The sequence below is a fragment of the Euprymna scolopes genome, chromosome 22, assembly GCF_053919585.1.
Source record: "Euprymna scolopes isolate OS-2025 chromosome 22, ASM5391958v1, whole genome shotgun sequence".
NCBI lineage: Eukaryota > Metazoa > Mollusca > Cephalopoda > Sepiida > Sepiolidae > Euprymna > Euprymna scolopes.
In genome coordinates, this window is record NC_136503.1 from 37,716,226 (window position 1) to 37,739,902 (window position 23,677).

Here is a 23,677-nt window from a genome sequence, read left to right on the forward strand (position 1 = left end):
GGCATTAAATAACCTAAAAAGGATTGATATGCCATAAAACAAAAACAACCAACATCCTTTGTTTCAGGACTTTCATTTTCATAGCAATCTTGTTTGCCTTAACAAGTAAGTCTTCCATTGTTTCACAGGCAAGTATTAAATTATCAGCATGCAAAGGCTCTTTGACCTTTTGACTAGGAACAAAATGTAGTATCTGTTTTGCTTCTACAGTTAATCTATTATGTTCTCAGAGTTCTAGATTGAGACGATTTTTTAATATTTGTTCCAATCCAGATTGCCACTTTTTGAGGAGATGGATTTCCCCACATTAAAACCCAACCTAGTGATCTTTCACCAATCAACAATATTCAATAGTAAATATATAAGCAAAAACTAAATTTAACACAAAGTTCCCAGTTTTCATTTTTGGTTTTCTTAGAAAGTGAACATTTTTATCAGGATACAGTCCTGAATTCAACATTTTATATCACTTAAGTTTTTTTTTTTTGTGGACTGTTATTCTCATCTTCATAATTGTTGTTTCACCAAGTTTCAGCCAACTAATCCTCTGACCTTCTTCAGGTGGTTAACCACGATGGGATAGGAATGGTGAGTCTTGTAACTGTATCTGCAGTAATTACTGCCTTCCATAGTTGTTGTGGTCTCAACCACGTTTTGGCCAACTAACCATCTGGCCTGCTTTGGGTAGGATTGAAACTGCTATCTTCAGACAATGCTCACCTGGAAGTGTAGAGACTCGATACCTTTAGCCATTGCGCCATGGGCCCTGACTCAAATTATGAAGTCTCATCTCAAAGGATTCCAAAAAATAAAAAATAATATACTTGAGCCATCACTGCTTATAACTTTATTGCTTTATTCAATATTACTTAACATTTTATTTGTATATTTTGGCAATCACATTCCTCATTCCACCTTTTTCTTCTCAAATGTATCTCATGTCGCTGTCATAGCTTATTTAATTTGGTTTCATTTCTTCCATAGCCCTTGAGCCCCTGGAGGGGCATAGGCCATCTACAACTTTTTGTAGATGTTTTTGTAGTGAGGAGTTCTTTTTACAGGGTGAGGGTGCTAGCCCCACGCCCAACCTTCCCAGAAGGTACCTACAGCACCTAGCCTTCCCAAATGGTCACCCATCTGGTACTGGCCAGGCTCAACGTTACTTAACTTTGGTGATCTGGCGAGAACCGGTGTGTCAACATGATTGTGCCGTACGGTCTCGTTTCTTACGTGTTATTTAATTTTGATTTGCATTTTTTTCCTTGTATTTACGTTCATTTTTTTCTTGATTGCAGTTTCCACAGCTGCAGATGTGTGCTGGAAATAAACTATTCTTTAAACATAATTCATGCAGTTTGTTAAATTTTTCTCATGCAACACAAGAAGCTGGAGAATTGTAAGTGCTTTAAATAGTTTAAAATACACAAAGAAATATATAAGTAGGTAAATTTTCTTGCCTTTGGTAACATTTATTTGTTACCTATTCATTTATTTCTCGTTTTTTTTTTTTTTTTTCTGTTACTATTCTTGAAAATAGCCTAACCTCTCCTTTCTTCCCCTTCCTCTTCATCAGACAGAAGTTCTATGAACAGAGTGTTTTCTTAAGGAGGTTCCATCTGTGGAAAACATTACCACAGGTTCTATCTGTGGAAAACATTACCACAGGTCTTCTTCCATGAAGGTTACAACATGGTCACCTTCAAGCTCACTTATTCCTTTCATCTCTCCATGGACAGCCGTTCTCTATCAGTTATTATCCAGAATTCTTTCATATTACAAAACAAAAATAAAGAAAACGTATGTATGATGTACGTACATATGACGAAATGAAAATATAATACCCCCCCCCGCCTAAAAATCACATAAATTGATCAAATAGTTTCATTTTAAAATAAGAAAATCAATTTTTTTTAGTATTTTGGGGAGTGACTGGCTCACCGATCACTTTAAAAAATCTGAAGAAACAAAAGGAGATAACTCGACAAAAATTTATACTTACTAGATGTATGTTGTAAGACCTACGAATTCCCAGTAAATGCTTAAAAATTATTTTCTTTATAAAAATAAAACTACTTGATCAATTTACATAACTTTTTGGAATATGATATTTTCGTTTAATCACGGATACGTACAGCATACTTATTTTTCTTTATCTTTACTTTTTAATATAGGGTGAATTCTGGATAAGAACCATTACATTTCATTAGCATTTATTTTCTAGTCGCTTTTGGCCTTGATAAGTGCAGTTCATCTAGTAATACTTAAAAAAAAAATAAAAAAGAGGGAATTTAGGGGAGATAATTCCATGTATTCCGGAGTAACTTCCCCTTGTAAATAATGGCGTCAGTTTATTAAATTTGTCTTCGGAGGAAATTAAATGAAGGTAATTTAGTTGCTATTTGTTGTATGTAATGACAACACTTTTCTTTAAATAAGCATCGGTAAACACTTCAAGAATTTGAGAGAGTTGCTAAATAAGATGGGATTGGTTTTTAATCGGTCACGCTAAAGTTAAGGTGTGTTTTAACGTCGGGAATATTTTATTTTGTTGGACAAAAGTAATTTTGTTTCTACTGTATAAATTAGATTATTTTAATTATTTATTCATTTAGGAAATAAAGCATTCCTTTAATTAAAGTGAAAGTGTTAAGCTAGTACGCGATGACCGACAAGGCAAAAACTAGTGATCATTTATTTTTTAAATTGTTGAATAAAAATGATGATAATAATAAATTAATGCTATGTATTTTTTTTGTGTATGGGTTTCCGTTCCTTGATACAAATGCAATTTTCGGTTTTTGTTCTTTTTCTTGGTCCTTAACTGGAAAAGTATGAACTTGAATTATCGCCTTTCCTTAGCTAACCTCATTCCTCGATTTGTTTATAAAATTGCAGATGAAAATGTAGAATAGGGGTTTGTATTACTGTACACATAGATTCGAAAAAGTTGTCAAAAAACAAATAGATAACAAATAAATGTTATCAAAGGCAAGATAAGTTACTTTTCTACCTAACTGGATATATTTTTCGTGTTTTTATTCAATGTAACATGCTTATTCAGCTCGAAAAGCATACAGTGTTTACCGATGTATTGGAAAATTCAAAATAGCGCCCGACACTCTCTTAAACACGGTAAGTTCAGGAAAAGATGTTATAAATAATAAACTAGACAAAATACTGTTAGAAATTTGCTCATTATATGTTACCGTGACATAAGTTGACATATATTCGGTGTTTTTTTAATAGTATTTTGTCTAGTTTATTATTTATAACACCTTTTTCCAAACTTACCATGTTAAAGAGAGTGTCGGGCGCTATTTTGAATTTTCCAATACATCGGTAAACACTGTATGTTTTTCGAGCTGAATAAACATGTTACATTGAATAAAAACAAAAACAAAAATGTATCCAGTTAGGAAGAAAAGTAACTTATCTTGCCTTTGATAATATTTATTTGTTATATATTTGTTTTTTGACAACTTTTTCGAATCTATGTGTACAGTAATACAAACCCAAAAGCTTTTTTTTTTGGACTATCATGGGCAAAATAAATCTGTGATATTGTGTTTAAACAGATGACAACTGATTCGTGTTCATCAGAGAAAAATATATTTCAGTTAATATTTTTAAAACTCAGCTTAGTTTTCCGCAAATTTCAGTCACCTGGGAGAATAAATGCCATCTCTCGGGGCATTAAGCTCCAGGGATACTGTGTACCCTAATCACACAGCCATTCCTCATTTTTGGGGGCCTTTAAGTGAAATGTTAACGCTAGTACATTATGTCACACTTAACCCATTTAATGCCATATCTCTACCAGATCTGCAACATTTCAGTGTCAGTATGTTGACAATGGGCTTCTTAGTCATGGTGGTTATGGTGTCCCCTGTTTTGGTATTCTTTAATCCCTACTTTTCTCCCTTCTTTTAAATTTTTTTAGTAAATATCTATGTTGAGTTTGTTGATACTTTTATCTGGCATGTGGCTGTCTCCATCTCAGAATTGTTGTATTCTAGCTAATCTCCCCCTTGATGCAGATTGAAATTGGGAAGTCAGTTGTTTGTGGAAGAAGTCTTTCAATGTGTCAAACGAAAATGATGAAGTCAGTTAGGAAACAGGTATGTCTGAGGATGAATGACCTGGAAAACGAGCTGAAGATAAGGGTTCTAGAGTGGGAGGTGTGTGCAAGCAAACACTGGATAAGCTGGTGTGAAGGAAGATGTCATAGTTTAAACAATGACATTAGGCTGACTTTTCATTGTGACCATTTGAACATTGAAAGGACCAACGCCTGTGCAACTGAATCCTGCTTTGACGATTTCTGGCTTGGAGAATTTATCTATGTAGGCCACTGACATTATGGGAACGTCCTTCTTTCCTATTGGTCCCAGCTGGGTTCAGGCACACTTGTTGGAGGGACCATCTCAGAAGTGAATACCCAGCCCCATCCTACATCAGCTTGCTTTACCCAGCAAACTCATTATCATGAGCAGAGACAGTACTGTTTGCTTCCCAACATGTTGGTTGATATGGATTTCCTTCAGATGTTATTCTGAGCAATGACGTTTTGTTGATTTAAAATACTTGGCAGCTTGATTGACGTGCATTTGCTTCTTTATGACAGTCTCATATCCTCTGAATGGATTAGACTCTACCTTTCACCTTCAACCACATTTTTAATAGGACATTAAACACCTGTGTACTAAAGTATTATTATCAGTAAATGTTGACTTGTTATTACAAATTACTGATTTTGTATAAATTCATCAATAATAAAAATAAGTCAAACTTTATTAATATAATCATGTTCCTAATTATTTACATCACTGTAATAAATTTACAATTTTTTTTTCTTCAGGAAAATACAGAGATTAAGCATCACTTTTTTTCAAAGATCAAGATATTTTTTGAACAAATAAAGTACACACGAATTATTCTTAAATGAGTACCAGTACAAAGCAATTAACATACATGGTGAGAGTACATGGAAAAATCAATCGTAAAAGTGATATTCTATTGGAGATTTTCAGTGTGGGCGACTGAAAAATACAATTGTGAATTACTTAGGACCTCTATCTAGTCTTGGTCTCCTTTGCGACTGAAACTGCACACAATGTGTGCTGGTCTGAAGACAACATTACAGGAATTTTACTCTAAACAATTTACACGACTAAAATAATGGCGCCTCTACAGAATTTTGAACCAAACCAAACGAAACTCACTTTTGCCAAACTTAACCTTAGGCTTAGGTTATGGTTAGATTAGAGTAAGGGTTAAAAAAAACCCCAAAAAAAACAGTTCAGTTTATCCTTAAATTTAGGAATTACTTTTAAACAGTTTTTTTAAGTCATAATTTATGTTAAAATAAAATAACATCAAATTAAATAAGGACATGAAGAAATGTTCTGTCTGCTAATACGGTCATTTCATTTCCAAAGTCAATGTCAACAGATTCCTATCTTAAACCGTTCTCACAAAAATTTAGACTTGATTCTGACAATAATTCCATCTCATTAACTCTTATCTTTAATTGGCATATGGTCTCGATAAGTGATGAACCCCTTTTAGTAAAACAAAACAAAAAGAAGGCCCCTCGGACAATTTTAACTTTTATTCTTCACAAACTTTATCTCTCATTGTCTTGACAAGTTGAACGGCTAGATTTTGGAATTCTCTCCCTGTCTCTTGCTTCCCTGTCTACACAATTTGCAGAAATTTAAACGTAATGTGAACAAACATCTTACCGCTCGACTTCCTACACAGTGCCCCTGTAGACATGGTCCAAAATAGTAGCCCCTTGTGTCCAAGTGGTGATATACCCTGTTTGGGGCGAATAAGAATAAAAATAAAAAAATTTTGTATGAATGGAATTTGTCACATTTTTCCCCATGATAATGTGCTATCTTCTTCAGAAATGTCCTTTTAACATGAGCGTTACATTTAAAGTCCAAACATGTAGTAATTCTTCCTTTGTTGATTGCTGGTTCTTCTCTTTAGGCTTGGATCACAGTGTAGTATTTCCTTTCCTCTTTATGAATATGATGTTGCATATGGAGAGAAATGATATAAGAATGATACAATGGATGTGTAATGGGAGTGTTAAAGACATGATTACATTCAAATGACATCACAGTAAGATTAAATTTAAACAATACAGGGAGATGTGTGAAAAACAGTAGACTTTGTTGGTATGGTCATATTGAAATAAAGGATGAGAGTGCTTGTGTTAGTAGATGTAGAAAAATGGTTGACCATAGAAAAACATGAGAGGAAGTGATAAGGATGGATTTGATAGAAAGAGGGATAAATAAAGACCTGGCCAGAGATAGATTGGTTTGGAAGTGAATTTTTAAAAGTTGTCCAATGCATACCAGCATGTAAAATGGATGTTAAACCAAATATGATGATGATGATGCACATTTAAAATTTTTGTGTTTATTTCTCTCATAATATTGTCATTGTTTCTTTAATTATTTCTTTCAGAATGGACGAGAACACATCAAATGAAGCTGTTTTAAGTAGGCTACATTTGAACAGCGAGACTTCTGACACTTATCCCGATGACCAAACAAACGATTCTTTTCCTGATGTCACTCATGAAAGAGAGAGCCAATATGCTGAACCAAATGGTTGTGACGATGCAACGACAAATGACAACAGCAACAACATAATGGAATGCGAAGCTGCTAGTTTATCTTGCCCTGTTCCTTCTGCTTCACCGTTGCCCTTGGAAAAAAAGTTGAAGGACTCAGAGGTGACCAAAATGCTCAAAAGACTTTCTAATTCTTCTGCTCATTTCAAACACCAACAGCGAAACGAACCTGATCTGAGCTCAGAAGAGAAATTCAACATTGCCCGTTCTGTCTTTGAAAAAAGCCCCGCCTTGTTTCTATCCCGGTTCAAGAAGCACCTCTCGTGCCAAGATATCATTTGCTTTGAGCAGTATATCGGAGACTATGAAATCGACTTCCACCTGAAAGAGATCATTACGATGAACCGTCCCTCGTACAAGCGCAATAAGGTAAAAAATCGGCGCTACAATGCGCTCATGCATATGATGTCTGTCAGTGACGAGTATTTCAGTGAGGAAGCCATGAAGTCCCGTGACCCGCTCCTTTATGAAGAGATGATCGGACAGTACCTTACCAAAGAAGAGCGAACTTTGAAAGCAGCAGACATAATGGGCGAAGATGAGTTTGCCCTTTCAAACTTTCTAATGAAACATGTTGAACAAATTCAGGAAAACAACCTTTATTACAATCTCAAGGATAGAGAGGTAACTTGCTTTATTATTTCTTAAGAATATTTCAGTTTTATGGATAAAGTGTCAATTTAGCACTCCAGTTTTGTTGACCTATAAAAAGAACATATTAACCGTCATGATCTGAATTATGATGTAGATGATAAAAACAATATTTATTGTTAATTTTAGTTAGTTTAAAAGGTAATGACACTATGATTGTCTTCAAACGGAAAAAATTATGAAGTTAAACTACCACTGAAAATGTTTGCATTTCATAAACTTACCTTAATTATTATCCATAGTGCTTGAAAAAAGTGTGTTTATGACAACAAACGAAATCTCTGAGAAAGATGGCGGCATACTGAATGTAAGCAATGGACAGTTGCAATCTGAAGGTATCTGACATCTACCCAGATGCTGAGCTAATATGTACAAGGCGTATTTGAATCAATTCCCACATTATTTATGCCGTTATATTCATTTATTTATGAATGAACGAATTAGTTCAACGAGGTCATAAAGGGTTAAGCAAGTATAACAGTAAATCAGATGAAATATTATTTTCATTCATTTATTACAATCTCATGGCTGAAGAAGTGATTTGCTTATTGTAATTTCTTTAAAAGTTTGATTACATAAGATTCTAGAGAATCTGTTTTTGTGGACTAAGTGTGAATTCAGCACCCTTGTTCTATTGGCCTATGAAAGTAATGTATTTAGCATGGCACTGTATTAGATGAAATCTTATTTTCACTAGTGGAATCTCCTGGAAATTCTATGATGTTTTCTACATCAATTTGTGTAAGTTTTTGTTAACTAGCAGGGAGACTCAATGTTACCCGGGATTAAATGATAATGAATGAATGTTTCACACTCCCATATTTTTATTGTCATCAAAATCCGTGAAGTCGCCCATTTTCAATTAAATCGATTAATTGCCTGTTCTAGTTGAAGACCTATCATGGTGCACTGGGAGGAAACTTCACATGCCTCCCCACAGTGACTTAGTCCAAAATACATTGTAGCCTACATTGCACTGTAGAGAACCTACTGTTGATTTTATAAAATTATTTTTATATATAATGGCTTCAATTAAAGTTTAAAATGCAAAAGTCAAGTATCATGGTTTAATTGTGCTCTAAAAAGAAACATTCATTCTGAATATGCTCCTTGTCATATCAACGAACCTACTGTTGATTTTGGATGGGTAGTCCTTCTTTTTTTTTATTCCATGTCCATTTTCACCCCAAACAAAACACAGTGCCACTTTGATGTAGGAGGCTACTATCGGAGACATAAGTTGCAGGGATACTATGTAGGGAGTTGAGCAGCAAGATGTCTGTTCACATTACACTTGAACTTCTGCATGTCGATGCAGTTGGGAAAACAGTAACCCAGAAAGGAGTTCCAGAGTCTAACAGTTCTGGGGAAGAAACTATTAGAGTAGAAGGCCTTCTTACATCTAGGGATCTTTAATGTATAGAGGTGGGATTTTGCTGCTTGTCGGGTTTGTCAGGGATACAAGGGCTTGTAGTTCGTCAGAGTAACACCATTAAAATACTTTTAGAACAGGCAGATGGATGCAACATTTCGTTGATGGGACAGAGGTTGAAGCTTTCTGCTTGTGTGGTGATAATGTCTTGAATTAAAGTTTAAAATGAAAAAGTCAACTATAATGGTTCAGTTGTGCTTTAAACAGAAACATTCATTTTGAACGCACCTCTTTCATATCAAAGAACCTATGGTTGATTTTATATGCTAGGCTGCTCTTCTTGTGTGGTAATAAAACTTCTCAAATGCACTTGTGAAGTTAGGCTGTGTAAGGTGTTAACCTTGATCATTTTCGCCGGTTCTTTTTTTCAGCAGATTTTTTTGAATATTGATACTTACTGAAGACATTCCAATACAAAACCTATCTAAGAATACTGCCAGGTACATAAAGTACATTTGTGTAAAATTTAATAGAAATCAACCCAGCCATTCCTGAATCCATAGGAAACTCACACACACGCACAAAGTTCCTTATATATAAAAGAAGATAGAAAGATAGATAGATAGATAGATAATAAATGTCTGTTAGAGTCAATACTATTAAGAAAAAATAACTGTCTTCTGCAAAAATAATTGTCGTTGTTAGTTAAATATTTAAAAAATAATAAAACTCTTCTTCTTTATTTAAAATTGTAACAATTTAATTCTTTTTAGAAATAAAATAAAAAGATATTCTGTATCTTCTTAGCATAAAAAAAACTGTCAGTTGAATATTCTTCAAATCAATAAAAAAGAATGTTATCTTATTATAAATTTTCCTAATGTGTGTGTGTGTGTGTGTGACACGGTTTATCTCAGCCTACAGGCAAAGTAAGGTACCAAAATAAAGCTTATGACCCAGCGGATGTTTTAGTGATATTTATATCCATGTTTGGTGTATGGAAATGCAAAAAAAAAAATGCAAAAAAATAATGATTTACTAAACAACGTTTTATTTACTGGATATTTTTCTGGTACAAGGACAGGACAGCTGGGCAAACTTGGGTTCTTGTTTTTTAAAATATATTGATTTAAACTCATATTGTTTTAGTCAACAGAGCGACATAATTTGATTTGGGAACAATTATTTTTAAAATGGATGAAATCAGAAGTTTTTACTTTAATGACATTAGATAACCCATCATCTTTATGGATTGGACCATTTCATTTTTTTTAAAAGTGTATGAAAGGTGATACAATGACTAATGTATATCCATTAACCCTTATCCTCGAGTGATCTCTGGGCCTTGATAAGTGGTGACCTCCCCATGTAAAAAAAAAAAAAAACATGTACATACATACATACATGAAAAATGCCTTGGTGTGTTATTATATAGATTTGTTTATCACAATCTTGAGAATAAAGACGTAATTTTTTTAAATTATATTTCTTAAGAAGTTAGATCACATAAGATTTGAGAATTTCAGTTTTTGGGGGGGGGTTTGATTTTTACAAGAGAGTCACTTAGAGGCCACTCTAGAATGAGGGTCAATGTGTGACACACCAATGATTGGTTATGGTGGAAATTGGATAGAAATTGATTATTTATGAGGATGGCTCAACAAGAACTTGTTTAACTTAGACTTGGAAACTTACTATGTTATAGTTAGCTGGAAAACAACCCCATAGTATTATGTTCCAAAAACAGGCAGTTCTAGGAAAGAAGCTTTTTTCATGGAATTTTCCTTTTGTCAAACAGAGTAAGGGAAATTGTTGGTAGTGGTTGTAGCTAGGTGAGTGTTTGCTGTGAATGCTTTACATTTCTGTTAACTTACACAAAGAATGTGTTAAGCATGCTACTGTATCGGATGGAATACGTCCTTTGTCAGAAAACCAGAAAAAATTCAAAATTTTCCATGAAATTTTTTTAGATGCAGCTCTACATCTTTATAAAAGATTGTCTGTAATTGAACTTCAGTGAGGCTTGAGAACGTGTGTTGCATGAAGAGGAATGATACGATGGATGTGTAATGTGAGTCTTAAAGACAGCTTTAGATTTGATGAACTCAGAGGAAGATTAAATCGGTATAGGAAGCTGTGCGCCGGAGATTTTGATGGTATAACTACCTTGTAAGGATGGATGATAGTTATTGGGTTAGTAGATGTAGAATTATGGTTGATCCTTGTTATAAATCTGGCACCCAATGTAGATATGTACCTCTGCTAATATATATTATTTTGCTTGTATTTTTTCTTGTTAGGAAGAAACGTTTGAAGAAATGGATTCTGATACGGACGAAGAAATTGGTAAGTTCTTCCATTCATATTATTTCCATTTTTCAGACAACTGTTCTCATCTTGATTATTTTTCATGTTTTGATTGATGCAACTTCTGACCTTCTTTAGGTGTAGCTTGTCGAACTTACGAATCTTTCTGTCAAACTCAAGAATCTAGATGGAAGTTCAACTGGAACCTTTTATTTAATCCATGGGGTAACATACTCTCTTTCTGTCAGCTATGACTGGGTGGGAGTCCTAAGTAATTGCATACAACCCCCATGGATTGCGTATAAGTTTTCATTCAAAATTCCATGCAGATAAGATAGACTCAAAAATTCAAAAACTTGATTCTTCCATTTATTGTAATATTGTTTGTGATAGATTAAAAACCAAATTAACAGTGCTTATCAAAGCTGATATAGACTGGTAAAAGAATTTAGTTACAAAATATCCTGTGCCTTGTACCTCTACAAGGTCACCATTTGCCCATATATGGAGTATTATTGTCACATCTGGGCTGGTGCATCTGCTACTGGTCTCTCCCTCCTGGACAGGGTTCAAAAGAAAGTCGCCAACCTGATAGGTCCTGAACTGTCATCTAAGCTTCAGCCTCCGTCCCATCAACGAAATGTTGCATCCTTCTGCCTGTTTTACAAGTATTTTAATGGTCAATGCTCCCATAACTACAAGCTCTTGCACTCCCTTGACATGAATACATCCAACAAACACAACAAGCAGCAAAATCCCACCCCTACACAGTAGAGATTCCTAGATGTAAGAAAACCTTCTACTCTAATAGTTTTTTTCTCCAGAACTGCTAGACTTCGGAATTCCTTTCTGGGCTCCTGCTTCCCCAACTGTACTGACATGCAGAAGTTCAAGTATCATGTAAGGAGACATTTTGCTGCTCAACTCCCTACATTGTATCCCTGCAACTTATGTCCCTGATAGTAGCTCCCTACATCAAAGTGGCACTGTGCCTTGTTTGGGGTGAAAATGTTAAAAAAAAAAAAAAAAAAAAAAGAAGCCAAATTGAATCTATTAAAGTTTACATCAGAAGCAAATTGTTTTACTCGCTTCAATTATGAAATTCCATAGAGTTAAGCAGGGTTGAGTGTTGGAATGTTTTTGTATGAATAATGAATGGAAGAAATCCCTTCCCCACTCATCATTATATTTTGTTTAACGTCCATTTTACATATCGGATTGCATTGGTAAAAGCTTTTAGAAACTGACTTACAAACTAACCTTGTTCTGTTGAGGAATTTATTTATCCCTCTTTCTCTCAGGTCAATCTTTATCACTTCCTCACATGTTTTCGTCAGCATTTCCTTACCAACTGACCCTGCTATCTCAACTGTTCTACATGTTTTTTTGTTTTTTTTACAAGGGAGTCACCACTTATCAAGGCCCAGAGGTCACTCGAGAATAAGGGTTGAGTGTAAGTTGATCAGTGAGACAACAGTTCAGTGATTGTTTTTGGTGGGAATTGGGCAGAATTGGATTACTTAAGGGGATGGAACAGCAAGAATTTGTTTACATTAGACTTGAAGAAAACTGTGTTGTAGTCAGCTGGGAACAGAGTTCCATAGGCTGGCCATTCTAGGAAAGAACCTTTGTTCATGGAATTTGCGTTTAGGTTTAGGTACTGATAGAGAATAGGGAGAACTCGTTGGTAGTGATTGTAGCTTGACGTGTGTTTTTTGTGAACATTTGGTGGTGGGGGGAATCCTTGAATGAAGCTCAGACAAGCACTTGTCGTGAAAATAACGATAGAGTAGAGACAGGCTCGCAATGTCTCTTTTGTGGGAAAGAGGTTGTAGGGAGGAGAATACCCCCAAAACTCTCAGCCATAATAATGATTATACTCTTAAGCAAAACTTCCTTTCCAAATTTGCATCAAAATTTTGCATAGAAAAACAAAAAATTTTAAATGGATAAATTAGACTTCACTTAGAAAATAAATATCAATAAACAGTATGAATTTTTTTTCCACCTCTCTGCATCATGATCATCATAATAATAATAATCATCATCACAGTATTTCACTCCCTCTCGAGGTCTATCATCAAGTTGTGTCTGAGGCATCCCTCAGTGTACATAGGAGCATGCCTCTCCATCCCTTAAACTAATTGTAAAACTAAAGCTTAACAGCTTTTTTTACATTACTAATTAATGCATATCTTGAGGAAGGATAATTTGATTCATACTCTTCTTGGGGTTAAAAGTAAAATGATTCAAATAGCCCCAACAGAAATTGAACCTGGCACGCATGGTTCACGATTCATGTTTGATCTCAATTTTTATATTACAGTAATTCTGTTAATAGAAAATTTTGAAGACCAGAGAGGTACCTTGGACAAAAGTTACTTAAACAGTACTATTTCTTGGCACATCCCTCTTTCTTGTTCTTAGCCTACAAGATTTGAACAAGAAAAGTCATGTTTATCTACTCTCAACCAATATTAATATCATTTCATATGTTTATATTTTATATTAATATTAAATCATTTTAACACAAATACGTCAAACATGAGTAAGGGACAGTCTGTGAGGATGTGTGTGATAGTTTGCACATTGGCACTGCAGGGACACTGACCATCCTATACGTAGTTCTCCTTGACAACCTTCACTAATAATAATAATAATAATAATAATAATAATAACATTATTCCTGAAGGATTAAGGGGGATAGAAAAACAAAGGAGAGAAAGCCCTAGCCAGACTTCCATTAGATGAGTGCAAACAGGACTGGAGTGTTGGGGAGGTTTGTTAGCACTCAAATTCCGGTAAAAACCAATGGTTATTGCCAGCGAGAAGTCTGTAGCAAGCGGCTGTTGTGATAATGCAAATTCATTTGCAAAAGTTATCAAAAGAGGTGGGGAATACCAGAAATTTGTAGAGACTTGTTGTCACCCAGACTCCAGGGAACACACAGGTTGTTGTCGCCGATGATGACCTGTGTGAGAACTCCTAGTGAGTACAAATAATAATAATCAGTTTGACATGTTTGGCATGCATTGAACAGCTTTACGAAATTGGCTTCCAAAGTAACTTGAGTTTTTATTTATCTGTTTCTCCCCTCCCTCAGGTCCATTTTTTTCACTTCCTCCCATGTTTTCCTTGTCCTTCTCCTGTGAACTGAACCTGCTACTTCAACTGTTCTACATTTACCAACCCAAGAACATGGTCATACCATCAAAGTCAACTCTGTTTACACACATCCCCCTATACTGTTAAGATTTAATCTTCCTCTGATGTCATCAGATCTGAAACCATCTTTTTGACTCACATTATACATCTATTGTATAATACAGCCATACAATTTTACCCAGTGTTTTTTTTCATTAACCACTACTCTAGACTTGCTGACCATCATATCGGACTTAATGTTGAAGTGATTGAATGGCATGTTTTTTATTATGCTGATTCCTGTGTTAGCCAATATTTTTTACAACTATTAGTATTAAAAACGTGTGTAAAATGAAAACTATTACAACTATTAGTATTAAAAACGTGTGTAAAATGAAAACTATTACAACTATTAGTATTAAAAACGTGTGTAAAATGAAAACTATTACAACTATTAGTATTAAAAACGTGTGTAAAATGAAAACTATTACAACTATTAGTATTAAAAACGTGTGTAAAATGAAAAGAAAATTTCAGGATGCTGATTGATTAACTATTTTTTAATGGAAGAATTTGACAGAAGAGCACTAAAAAATAACCTGGTCAGAGATAAATTAGTTTGGTTGTCACTTTCTAAAAGCTGTCCAACACATACCAATATGCAAAATGGATGCTAAACCAAATATGATGATCATGGTCTTAGTTGGAAATGGATGACTTGAAGTGAAATCAGATTCATTCTTTATATGGAAATGCATTGGGGTGAGGGGGGGGATACAAATTAAGCAGCATTGACAAGAAACACATTACCAGAATTGAAGCTGTTTTTTTTTGTAAATCACAACATCTAAAGTATAATTTGGCCACATGCCATGAGAAGTGAAAATAAGAATTTATAAAATTTCCCAGTCAACTACAGAGTGGCTGTCTTCAAGTCTAATGTAAACAAATATTTGTTGACTGTCCTCGTGGAGAAACAATTCCTCTTAAGTAATCTTCTGCCTATTCCACCTATTGTTTCTGATCCTCTTGTGGTGATGATAACCGTCCGACTGCTTATCTTTTTAGCCCTTATCCTCGAATAGACCTTGGCCTTGATAAGTAGTGATCCAATTGTAAAAAATAAAAATAAAAAACCATTGCAAAGAAAAAAAATTGTTCATTTGATTTTGATATTGATAAAAAACAACAAATGAGTTTTTTTTGTTTTTTTTTTAATTTCATTTATTTTATTTATTTATTAATTCTACTTCTTTGGGGCATTTTAATCAACTGTTATGGTGTAAGCTGATCTACCTATTTCATGAATTAATAGACTTAACCAGATACAATAAATACAGTTATGACTAAACATCGTGACATTGGTGGGAGTTATAGCCCCAGAATAATGACACATCAATAACATTGTTAATCATACCACTGTGTTGGTCTTGATTATTACCGGCCTACAAGAGATCGCATTGAAAGAATGGATGAAAATGTTTGGATTAATAGATATAGAACAGTTTAAGGAGCAGGGAAAGGCATAGGAAAACAGAGTAAGAAGTGATAAGGATGGATAATAAGAGATAAAGAAAGACCTGGCCAGAGATGGGTTAGTTTGGAAGTCAATTTTGTCCAACACATGCCAGCATGCAAGACAATTAAACCAAATACTGATAATGGTGATGAAATACAGGGTGACCCCAAAAAACGGGCTCAATTATAATTAGACTCTGTTTCTTAGTGTTTTGTCCGAATGAAATGAAACTTTAGTCATAACTAGTTTATTATATTCAAAACATCACATCAAAACACTAGAGTCTTTGGCCTTTTTTTCTCTGTTGACTGTAAAATGCTCAGAAAAACAATTGAATGTCCTCTGTTTTTTTTGGGTCACCCTGTATAAGAATTTTAAGAGTTAGTTTCATTTTATAATTAAATTACAAGTAAAATATTTTTATCTTTAGCTGTATTTTGAATAAAGTTATTCGTAATATGATTTTTCAATAAAAAGTATTTCTCTTAAGAAAAAAAAAAATTAAATTTGCACAGTTGCGTTCTATTGTCTTTGTTTACATATTTTTTCTTATACAAATTTTGGTTAATAATTTTCTCACCCCAATATTTCCTCTTGTATCAGAAAACATGCTATGTGATATACAAATATCTGTATGTGATGTTGCCAAGCTAATCAAAAGCCTTGATTCCAATTATAGTACTCAAAAATTTCAATCAGAACTAGCGCCCATACTTACAAAACTGTTTAAACGTTGTCTTAAGGAGAATTGCTTCCCATCACCCTGGAAAATCTCATCAGTATGCCCTATATTTAAGAATTCAGGTGATCGCTCATCCCCCTCTCAGTACAAGCCAATAAGTCTCCTGTGCGTCATGAGTAAGTTGCTGGAATCTGTGTTAAATAGAGAAGTAATCAACCATCTCAGCAAAAATAACTTTCTTAGTGACACAAAATATGGTTTCCGTTCTGCTAGATCTACAGCAGATGTGCTTACAGTTATATCTCATAGGATTAGCGAATCTCTCGACAAAAGCAACCTTTCTAGCGCAATTGCTCTTGACATATCAAAGGCCTTTGATAGGGTATGGCATAAAGGTTTACTTCATAAAATCTCCAGCTATAGTATAGCTGGAAATGTCTTCTCAATTATTAAATCATTTCTCTCTGATAGGTTCATAAGAGTAGTAGTTGATGGGTAAAAATCAGAAGCTCACAGTATTAATCCTGGAGTCCCTCAGGGGTCCATCCTGGGCCCAACTCTTTTCTTGATCTACATCAATGATCTTCCAAATCAGATCCTTACATCATTTGTAGACATTTATGCTGATGACACTACCATCTATGGTAGCACATCTAAGACAGTAAACGACCAAGTTCTCTCTGATTCTCTTTCCTCTTATCTGGATCACATTGTACAATGGGGAAAGGAGTGGCTGGTTTCTTTTAATGCATCTAAAACCAAGCTTCTATCTTTACATCATCAACGTTTTGATCCCCATCTGGCATCAATTAAAATGAATGGCCCTCGTCTTGGGGAGGCCTCAAGTTTTGACAAACTCCTGATCTTAAATGAAACATGTACATCAAATCTGTTGCCAAGGCCGCTGGAAAAATGGTTGGATCCTTCTATCGATCCAGTAGATATCTCACTGCTGATGCAATTCTCTATCTATATAAGAGCCAGGTACGTTCAAGGATGGAATACTATTGCCACATCTGGGCAGGAGCTGCTAGAAAGGGCGTCCTGCCTTGATCGAGTTCAAAATAGACTTCGTAGCCTCGTAGGAGATGTCCTTTTCTCTTCACTGCAACCTCTATCTCACAGAAGAGATGTTGCAAGTTTGTCTCTGCTTTATCGTTATTTTCATGGAAAGTGTTCGACTGAGCTTCAATCTATGGTCCAACCTCGCCAAACTTTCACAAGAAACACTTGTCTAGCTGAAAACACTATCAATAATTCCCCCCACTTTTTATCTGTGCCTAAACCTAAATGTAGATTTCATGAACAAAGCTTCTTTCTTAGAACTGCACGCCTGCGGAATTGTCTTCCGTTTTCCTGCTTTCCAGCTGAGTACAATATGGTTGTCTTCAAGTCCAACGTAAACAAGTTCTTGATGAGCCATTCCACTTATTAACAAATTTACCGAATTTCCATTACTAACGATTACTTTATTGTCCAACTGACTACTGTACACTCTTAACCCTTATCCTCGAGTGGTCTCTGTTCCTTGATTAGTGATTATGTTTATGTAAAAAAACTTAAAACTTTTGTAATTAAATTAATTAGGAAAAAAAAATCACTTGTCTTCTGGTCCTTGTTTATATATACAAAGAAAGCTGTATTGATACTAAAATTGCATCGATTTTGAAGTAATTACCTCCCCTTGATTTAGCATATCTGTTGGCAGTGTTAGAGCTGTGCTAACTGAGAGAGGGACAAGTAGAATTATTATGTAGATTATTATTATCAGGTGTTAAATCGAATATGATGATGATGATGATTTAATTGATTGATACATTTTAAAATATGTTATTCTACTTATGTTCTATATTTCAGCTGTCATAATGATATATGTAATCTGTTTTCCTTTACCTGAGCAATAATGTGTTGCTCTTCAAGTATATTTATAAATGTATCGTTAATAATGGTTTGATCTAATCTTTAATCCGCATTGCTTACACAAGTTTCTCAGTATCTCTAGTGAATGTGAAGAAGATTTTTGTTTTGATATTTTACTAAAAGGTCACCACTTATCAAGGCCCAGGGGCCACTTGAGGATAAGGGGGCAATAGTTTTTAGGTTGGATGAATGAATGCCACTACGATAGAATTGGAGTCAAATGGGTGGGTTAAACAGAAGCTTACTTAAGACGAATGGATTATCAACTATTTGTTTACATTAGATTTGAAGATAACAATGTTGTAGTCGGTTGGGAAGCAGCCTCGTGGTATTTTGTTCCACAGAGAGGATGTTCTAGGAAAGAAAATTTGTACATGGAAGTTCCTGTTTGGTTTTTGGTACAGAGAGAGAAAAAAAGAAAGTTCATTTCTGTGATTCTAGTTAAGAGAGTTCTTGCTATGAATGTTTTTCTCAAGGTTGGGGGGGGGGCGTTCATGGGGTTCTGTCGAACACCTACTATGAACATAATGATTCAGTAGAGAGAGACGCTGGCATGATAGGAAATTATCAAATGAAAGAATGTCATTCCATACAAGATATTTTTTTATTGACAATTCAAGTATTCTAGGTGTTCCTAAAGAATGAGGGTTCAAAGAGACTGAGAACGTTCTGAAGAAAAGAAAGTCTTTATCTGTAAAGACAAAATAAGTATTCATGTTTGCTTTAGCTTGCATCCTGTGTGTTTACCGATGTGAAAATGAATAGCTGTGAATATATGTGTACTAGCGTACCATTATTTTGTTAGTGAGATAATATATGTGCGTCCATTTCGGCTAGCACCATGTGCATTTACGTATGTAAGTGTAACTATGCTATAATAGCGAAATTCTAAATTTTTAGTATTGAATTTCAAGGCAAACCAATGGTCTCTAATTAATTGTCAGATTATGATAATGAATATATCCCAAAATTACAACAAACCATTAGGGAGAAAAATAAAAAAAACATTTTTTGACAAAAATTAGTAAAAATAAAATGGTTGTCTAAAAACATACCAAAGAGTTCCAAAGGGGAGGTAAATAGCATGTAACTATTTTCAAATTTTTTTAATACATTGTGTGATTTGCCTTTGTTTTCAGCATAACTGAGTTACTTCCCTTGTTACTATGCCACATCTTCCCAAAGAAATAGGGTGATGTTTTTTTTATGATAAAGATTGAAAACTCATGTTTTTTTTTAAATAATGCAGTAATATTTAAGTACTTCTGTAGATATCATTGTTTTTAGTTGAAATTGATACAAAAAGTCAGTAGATATTATTGTTTTATTTTTCGTTTTTTCGTTTTCCAGATTTCGCTATTATAGTGTAATCGCACTCATATGTATATGAATTGTACACACATTCGTTTAACAGTGCATATGTGTTGATATTGTGTTCAGAGTAGTCCATGAATGTCTCTTATGTGTGTGTTGCTTACCAAGGAGCATGACAATATTGTGATGTACACAAAATGTTGTCTGAAAAATAATAGGAAAGAGAGCAAAAAAAAAAAAAAACTTGGGTTTTATACCACAAACAAGTTTTCAGAACTGAATATTTCTTGTACTGTTATTGGTTGAAATAAATTGCTGATTTGAGCTTTTGTCCAATAAAGAGTTGACATGTAAAACTGTTCACCGCTGCTGTTGCTGCAAACAAATGTTTGAGTATGGCTTTGTTACATTACCTCCCCTCTTTTGGGAGATCTAATGTCTCGCAAGTCGCAACTAAATAAAATAGATGGACGTCCAAACACATACCGTGTGTCTCCCATGTTAAAAAACAATCCTTCATGACTGAGGCAGTTATTTCAATATCATCTCCAGGTGTGTATTCCTGCTGGAATTAAAACTGCACTTAACAGCACATTAACGTTTGTTGGTTAGTTTGTAACAAAAGTTTTTTTCTAAAAAGGCAGAACATAAACTTGCATAATTGTGTGATAGAAAGAAGGAGAGAAAAGAAGAGAGAGAGAGAAAGTAAGAGAGGAAAAAGGTGTGAGAAAAAGAGAGAGAGAAAAGGAGAGAGGGAGAAGAAAAGAGAACGATGAGATGCTTAGTTTTCACTATATCAGTCACTCTCCATGAGATGTTCTCATTTGAGCAGTAAGCGTAAAACATGTCTTCTCTCATTAATTTTCACCAGATCAGAAAAAAATAAGGATCCCACCGGAAGTCACATGATTTGCATAACTTCTATCTTGTGTCATTTTTTAAATCTTTGATCCCTAAACTTTTCCATCCCACTCCAACACGACTACCACTATATGAAACAACTCAAATAGTTAATCCCGTTTATCTCTAATAATTGTACCACATTTTTATTTTTAGAATCAGAGAATGACAATCCGACTATCACAAGAGATGAGAAGAATGGATTTCGAGTGGAATTTCTGCAAATTATGCAAGAAAGATTTCTTGATGGAAAAGACAGCGATTATGATTACAGGTCTGTGCAAAAATTTTCGGAATGTTAAGCACGTCTGGTCTTCTTTTTGTAGTTGTATGTTTCTCTCTTTTTTTTTTTAAATTTTCTCATCATTTTGATTTTGCTGGGATGAAGTATTCTACCAGATAGCAAACATCTTATGCATAAGCCTGACGAATTCTCACGAGAATGAAACGCGGAATATTCTGTGTAGCTTAATTGCCATATATATTTTCAAAACTAACTATATATATATAATATTGCCATATATATTATCATAACTTACTACTTAGCTCTACCTATGAATCAAGCACTGTTGAAGTAAATACTGAAAGATTTATGCATAAAATTATATCTTTGTATATTAATTTATGTGATTAAATGAAATAAGCATATATATATACTAGCAAAAGTACCCGTCATTGACTGGGTTCAAAAACAGCCTACAGTTTTAGGTGATCCACAAGGTGCAACTTCGTATTGCACACGCTTCAGATGTCACCATTTGCTGCAACAAACATGTGCTTGATATGCTGGTTCAGTAAGGCATCTTGCAGCAGGTTGCTGGTACACCATTACATGGAGTACCGCCTTGTCACCCACCCACCAGGTGAGTTTATTTGGGGGTGCATTTCCCCCAGTGATTTAAGAGCACTCCAAAATACCAACCTGGAAATTGCTACAATTCGGCACAGATGATAATCTCTAAATATAATTCTTTCTGCCATTCACTGTTCTTAATTAAAATAACTTAGACTCTGCTATTTATGTATATTTTCAAATTTCAAATTTCAGCTGAAATGGTGGACTAATTTTATTAGGCCTTTCTTCTCATGTAAAAGTAGTTTACATAATCTTGACACTAAAACACTAGAGCCTTGATCAGGAACCTAATCAAACTACTAGACAATTTCACTTTAACTGATGGAAAAGTTCATTTGTTTAAAAAAATGAAGGACAAAAAGAAAAGGAGAAATTTAATGATCGTTCTTTTTTTTTATTTTTTTATTTTTTCAGCTCCATCGACAACAATGATACGTATGATGATCTTGATGAGGAAGGAAAAGATGAAGAAGAAAAATACTTTGACGATGAAGAACCTGAGTACATCCATGATGTAAACATCACTTAGCATTTCAACATTGGAATTCATTAACTGAAAATAGAAACGTTGCATCTTTTTCATGAAATATAGGAGACATGAACCATACATTCTGCATTGGAACCATATATTAAAAATTATCGCAGTAAGATGAAGACAAGCTAAATTTTCTGATGGGTAAAATAAATGATATTTTATGACAATTTGTAATATTGGGATGCAAATGGAGTAATGGTAGCCCATGGATTGGCAAGCCAAGTAAAGTTGAACTTTTATGGCCTTTATCTTTGTTATATATATATATATATTTTTTTTTTTTTCACATTTTTTTCCCCAATTGAATACCCTGAAGATTATTCTAAGAGGAATTGAAAGTACTTGATGTGGAAATCATTCTGATTCTTCTGTTAAGCCTGATTTTTTAAGACATAACAGAAGACTTAAAAAAATTGAATAAAAGAATCAATATAGAAATGTTGTTGATTTTGTTTAATCAAACTGGTGTGTGTGTGTGTATATATATATATATATCTATATTTTTATAAAGTAATAGGGTTCGTGTGTTTCTGTCTGTGTCTACAGCTCTCCATCATCAACGAAATATAAAGGAGGTAAGAGGGTAGATCTCTCCTGGTAGAGAAACATTAGAACCCATTTTAGGATGTTTCTGTTATAGGAGACATAAGAATCTTTGCCTAATTTCTTTATATACTATTCTACAAACCACCCCCATATCGAATGACTTATGCTCATTTGCATATCACATTATATTAAATCTCTTTAACTAATTACCTCGACCTTATTACATATTGGAAATATTCTAATCATTTCAACTGTACTATTTACAAAATCTATTTAACATTTAATCTATCTATCTATATATCACATTATATTAAATCTCTTTAACTAATTACCTCGACCTATATATCTATAAAAACAGAGATGTGTGTGCCACAGACGATTTCTGATTGGTTAATCCAATAATCACATCTCCTAAAAAACAATCGTTTCTACGCTCTTACCTTTACCATAAAATAGTATGGCTTTATTTATTGTCCATCTTGGAAGGGTTTAATTTTTTAATAACTTGTTATTTACAAATTAAAAAAATACGAAACTATTATACGAAACTAAACTACACGAAACGCGCACACACACACACACACACGTTCACTACCGTCATGTTGTTATGGCAACCAAACCCGTAAAACAGTAAACACACACAGTAAATGTGATTTTCTACATTTTCTCATTTCACTCGTGGTCTTAAATTCATTTCGGGTTTGTATTACTGTACACATAGATTCGAATAAGTTGCCAAAAAACAAATATATAACAAATAAATGTTATCAAAGGCAAGATAAATTACTTTTCTACCAAACTGGATATATTTTTCGTGTTTTTATTCAATTTAACATGTTTATTCAGCTCGAAAAACATACAGTGTTTACCGATGTATTGGAAAATTCAAGATGGCGGCCGATTCTCTCTTTAACACGGTAAGTTTGGAAAAAGGTGTAATAAATAAAAAACCGGTTAAAATACTGTTAAAACTCGCTCAATATATGTTACCGTGACATAGGTTGACATATATTCGGCGGGTTTTTAATAGTATTTTGTATAGTTTTTTATTTATAACACCTTTTCCCAAACTTACGGTGTTAAAGAATGTGTGAGACGCCATCTTGAATTTTCCAACACATCGGTAAACACTGTATTCTTTTCGAGCTGAATAAACATGTTAAATTGAATAAAAACACGAAAAATATATCCAGTTTTTATCGGTTTTTTACCTTCTCTGCAGAAGTACAAAAAAAAAACCCAAAAAAAACGGAAGGTACTTTTACAGAATGTTAAACTA

The 23,677-nt window shown here is 34.1% G+C and overlaps 1 protein-coding gene across 1 annotated transcript; it reads left to right on the plus strand.

Annotated features, from left to right (window-relative positions):
• Positions 1 to 2,254: 2,254 nt before the first annotated feature.
• LOC145243977 (coiled-coil domain-containing protein 97-like) lies at positions 2,255 to 22,290 on the plus strand. Its single transcript, XM_080107112.1, has 5 exons — positions 2,255 to 2,383; positions 6,484 to 7,276; positions 10,976 to 11,021; positions 20,618 to 20,735; positions 21,732 to 22,290. Exons 2-5 carry the CDS (start codon positions 6,485 to 6,487, stop codon positions 21,844 to 21,846), a joined length of 1,071 nt encoding a protein of 356 aa, XP_079963238.1. The 5' UTR covers positions 2,255 to 2,383; position 6,484; the 3' UTR covers positions 21,847 to 22,290.
• The last annotated feature ends 1,387 nt before the right edge of the window (positions 22,291 to 23,677 follow it).

Excerpts from the sequence above, each read along its gene's own strand:
- LOC145243977 (XM_080107112.1), top strand. The coding sequence starts at position 6,485 with ATGGACGAGAACACATCAAATGAAGCTGTTTTAAGTAGGCTACATTTG. Across the intron at positions 11,022-20,617 it reads TGATACGGACGAAGAAATTG|AATCAGAGAATGACAATCCG; the intron begins GTAAGTTCTTCC and ends TTTTATTTTTAG. Across the intron at positions 20,736-21,731 it reads GACAGCGATTATGATTACAG|CTCCATCGACAACAATGATA; the intron begins GTCTGTGCAAAA and ends TTATTTTTTCAG.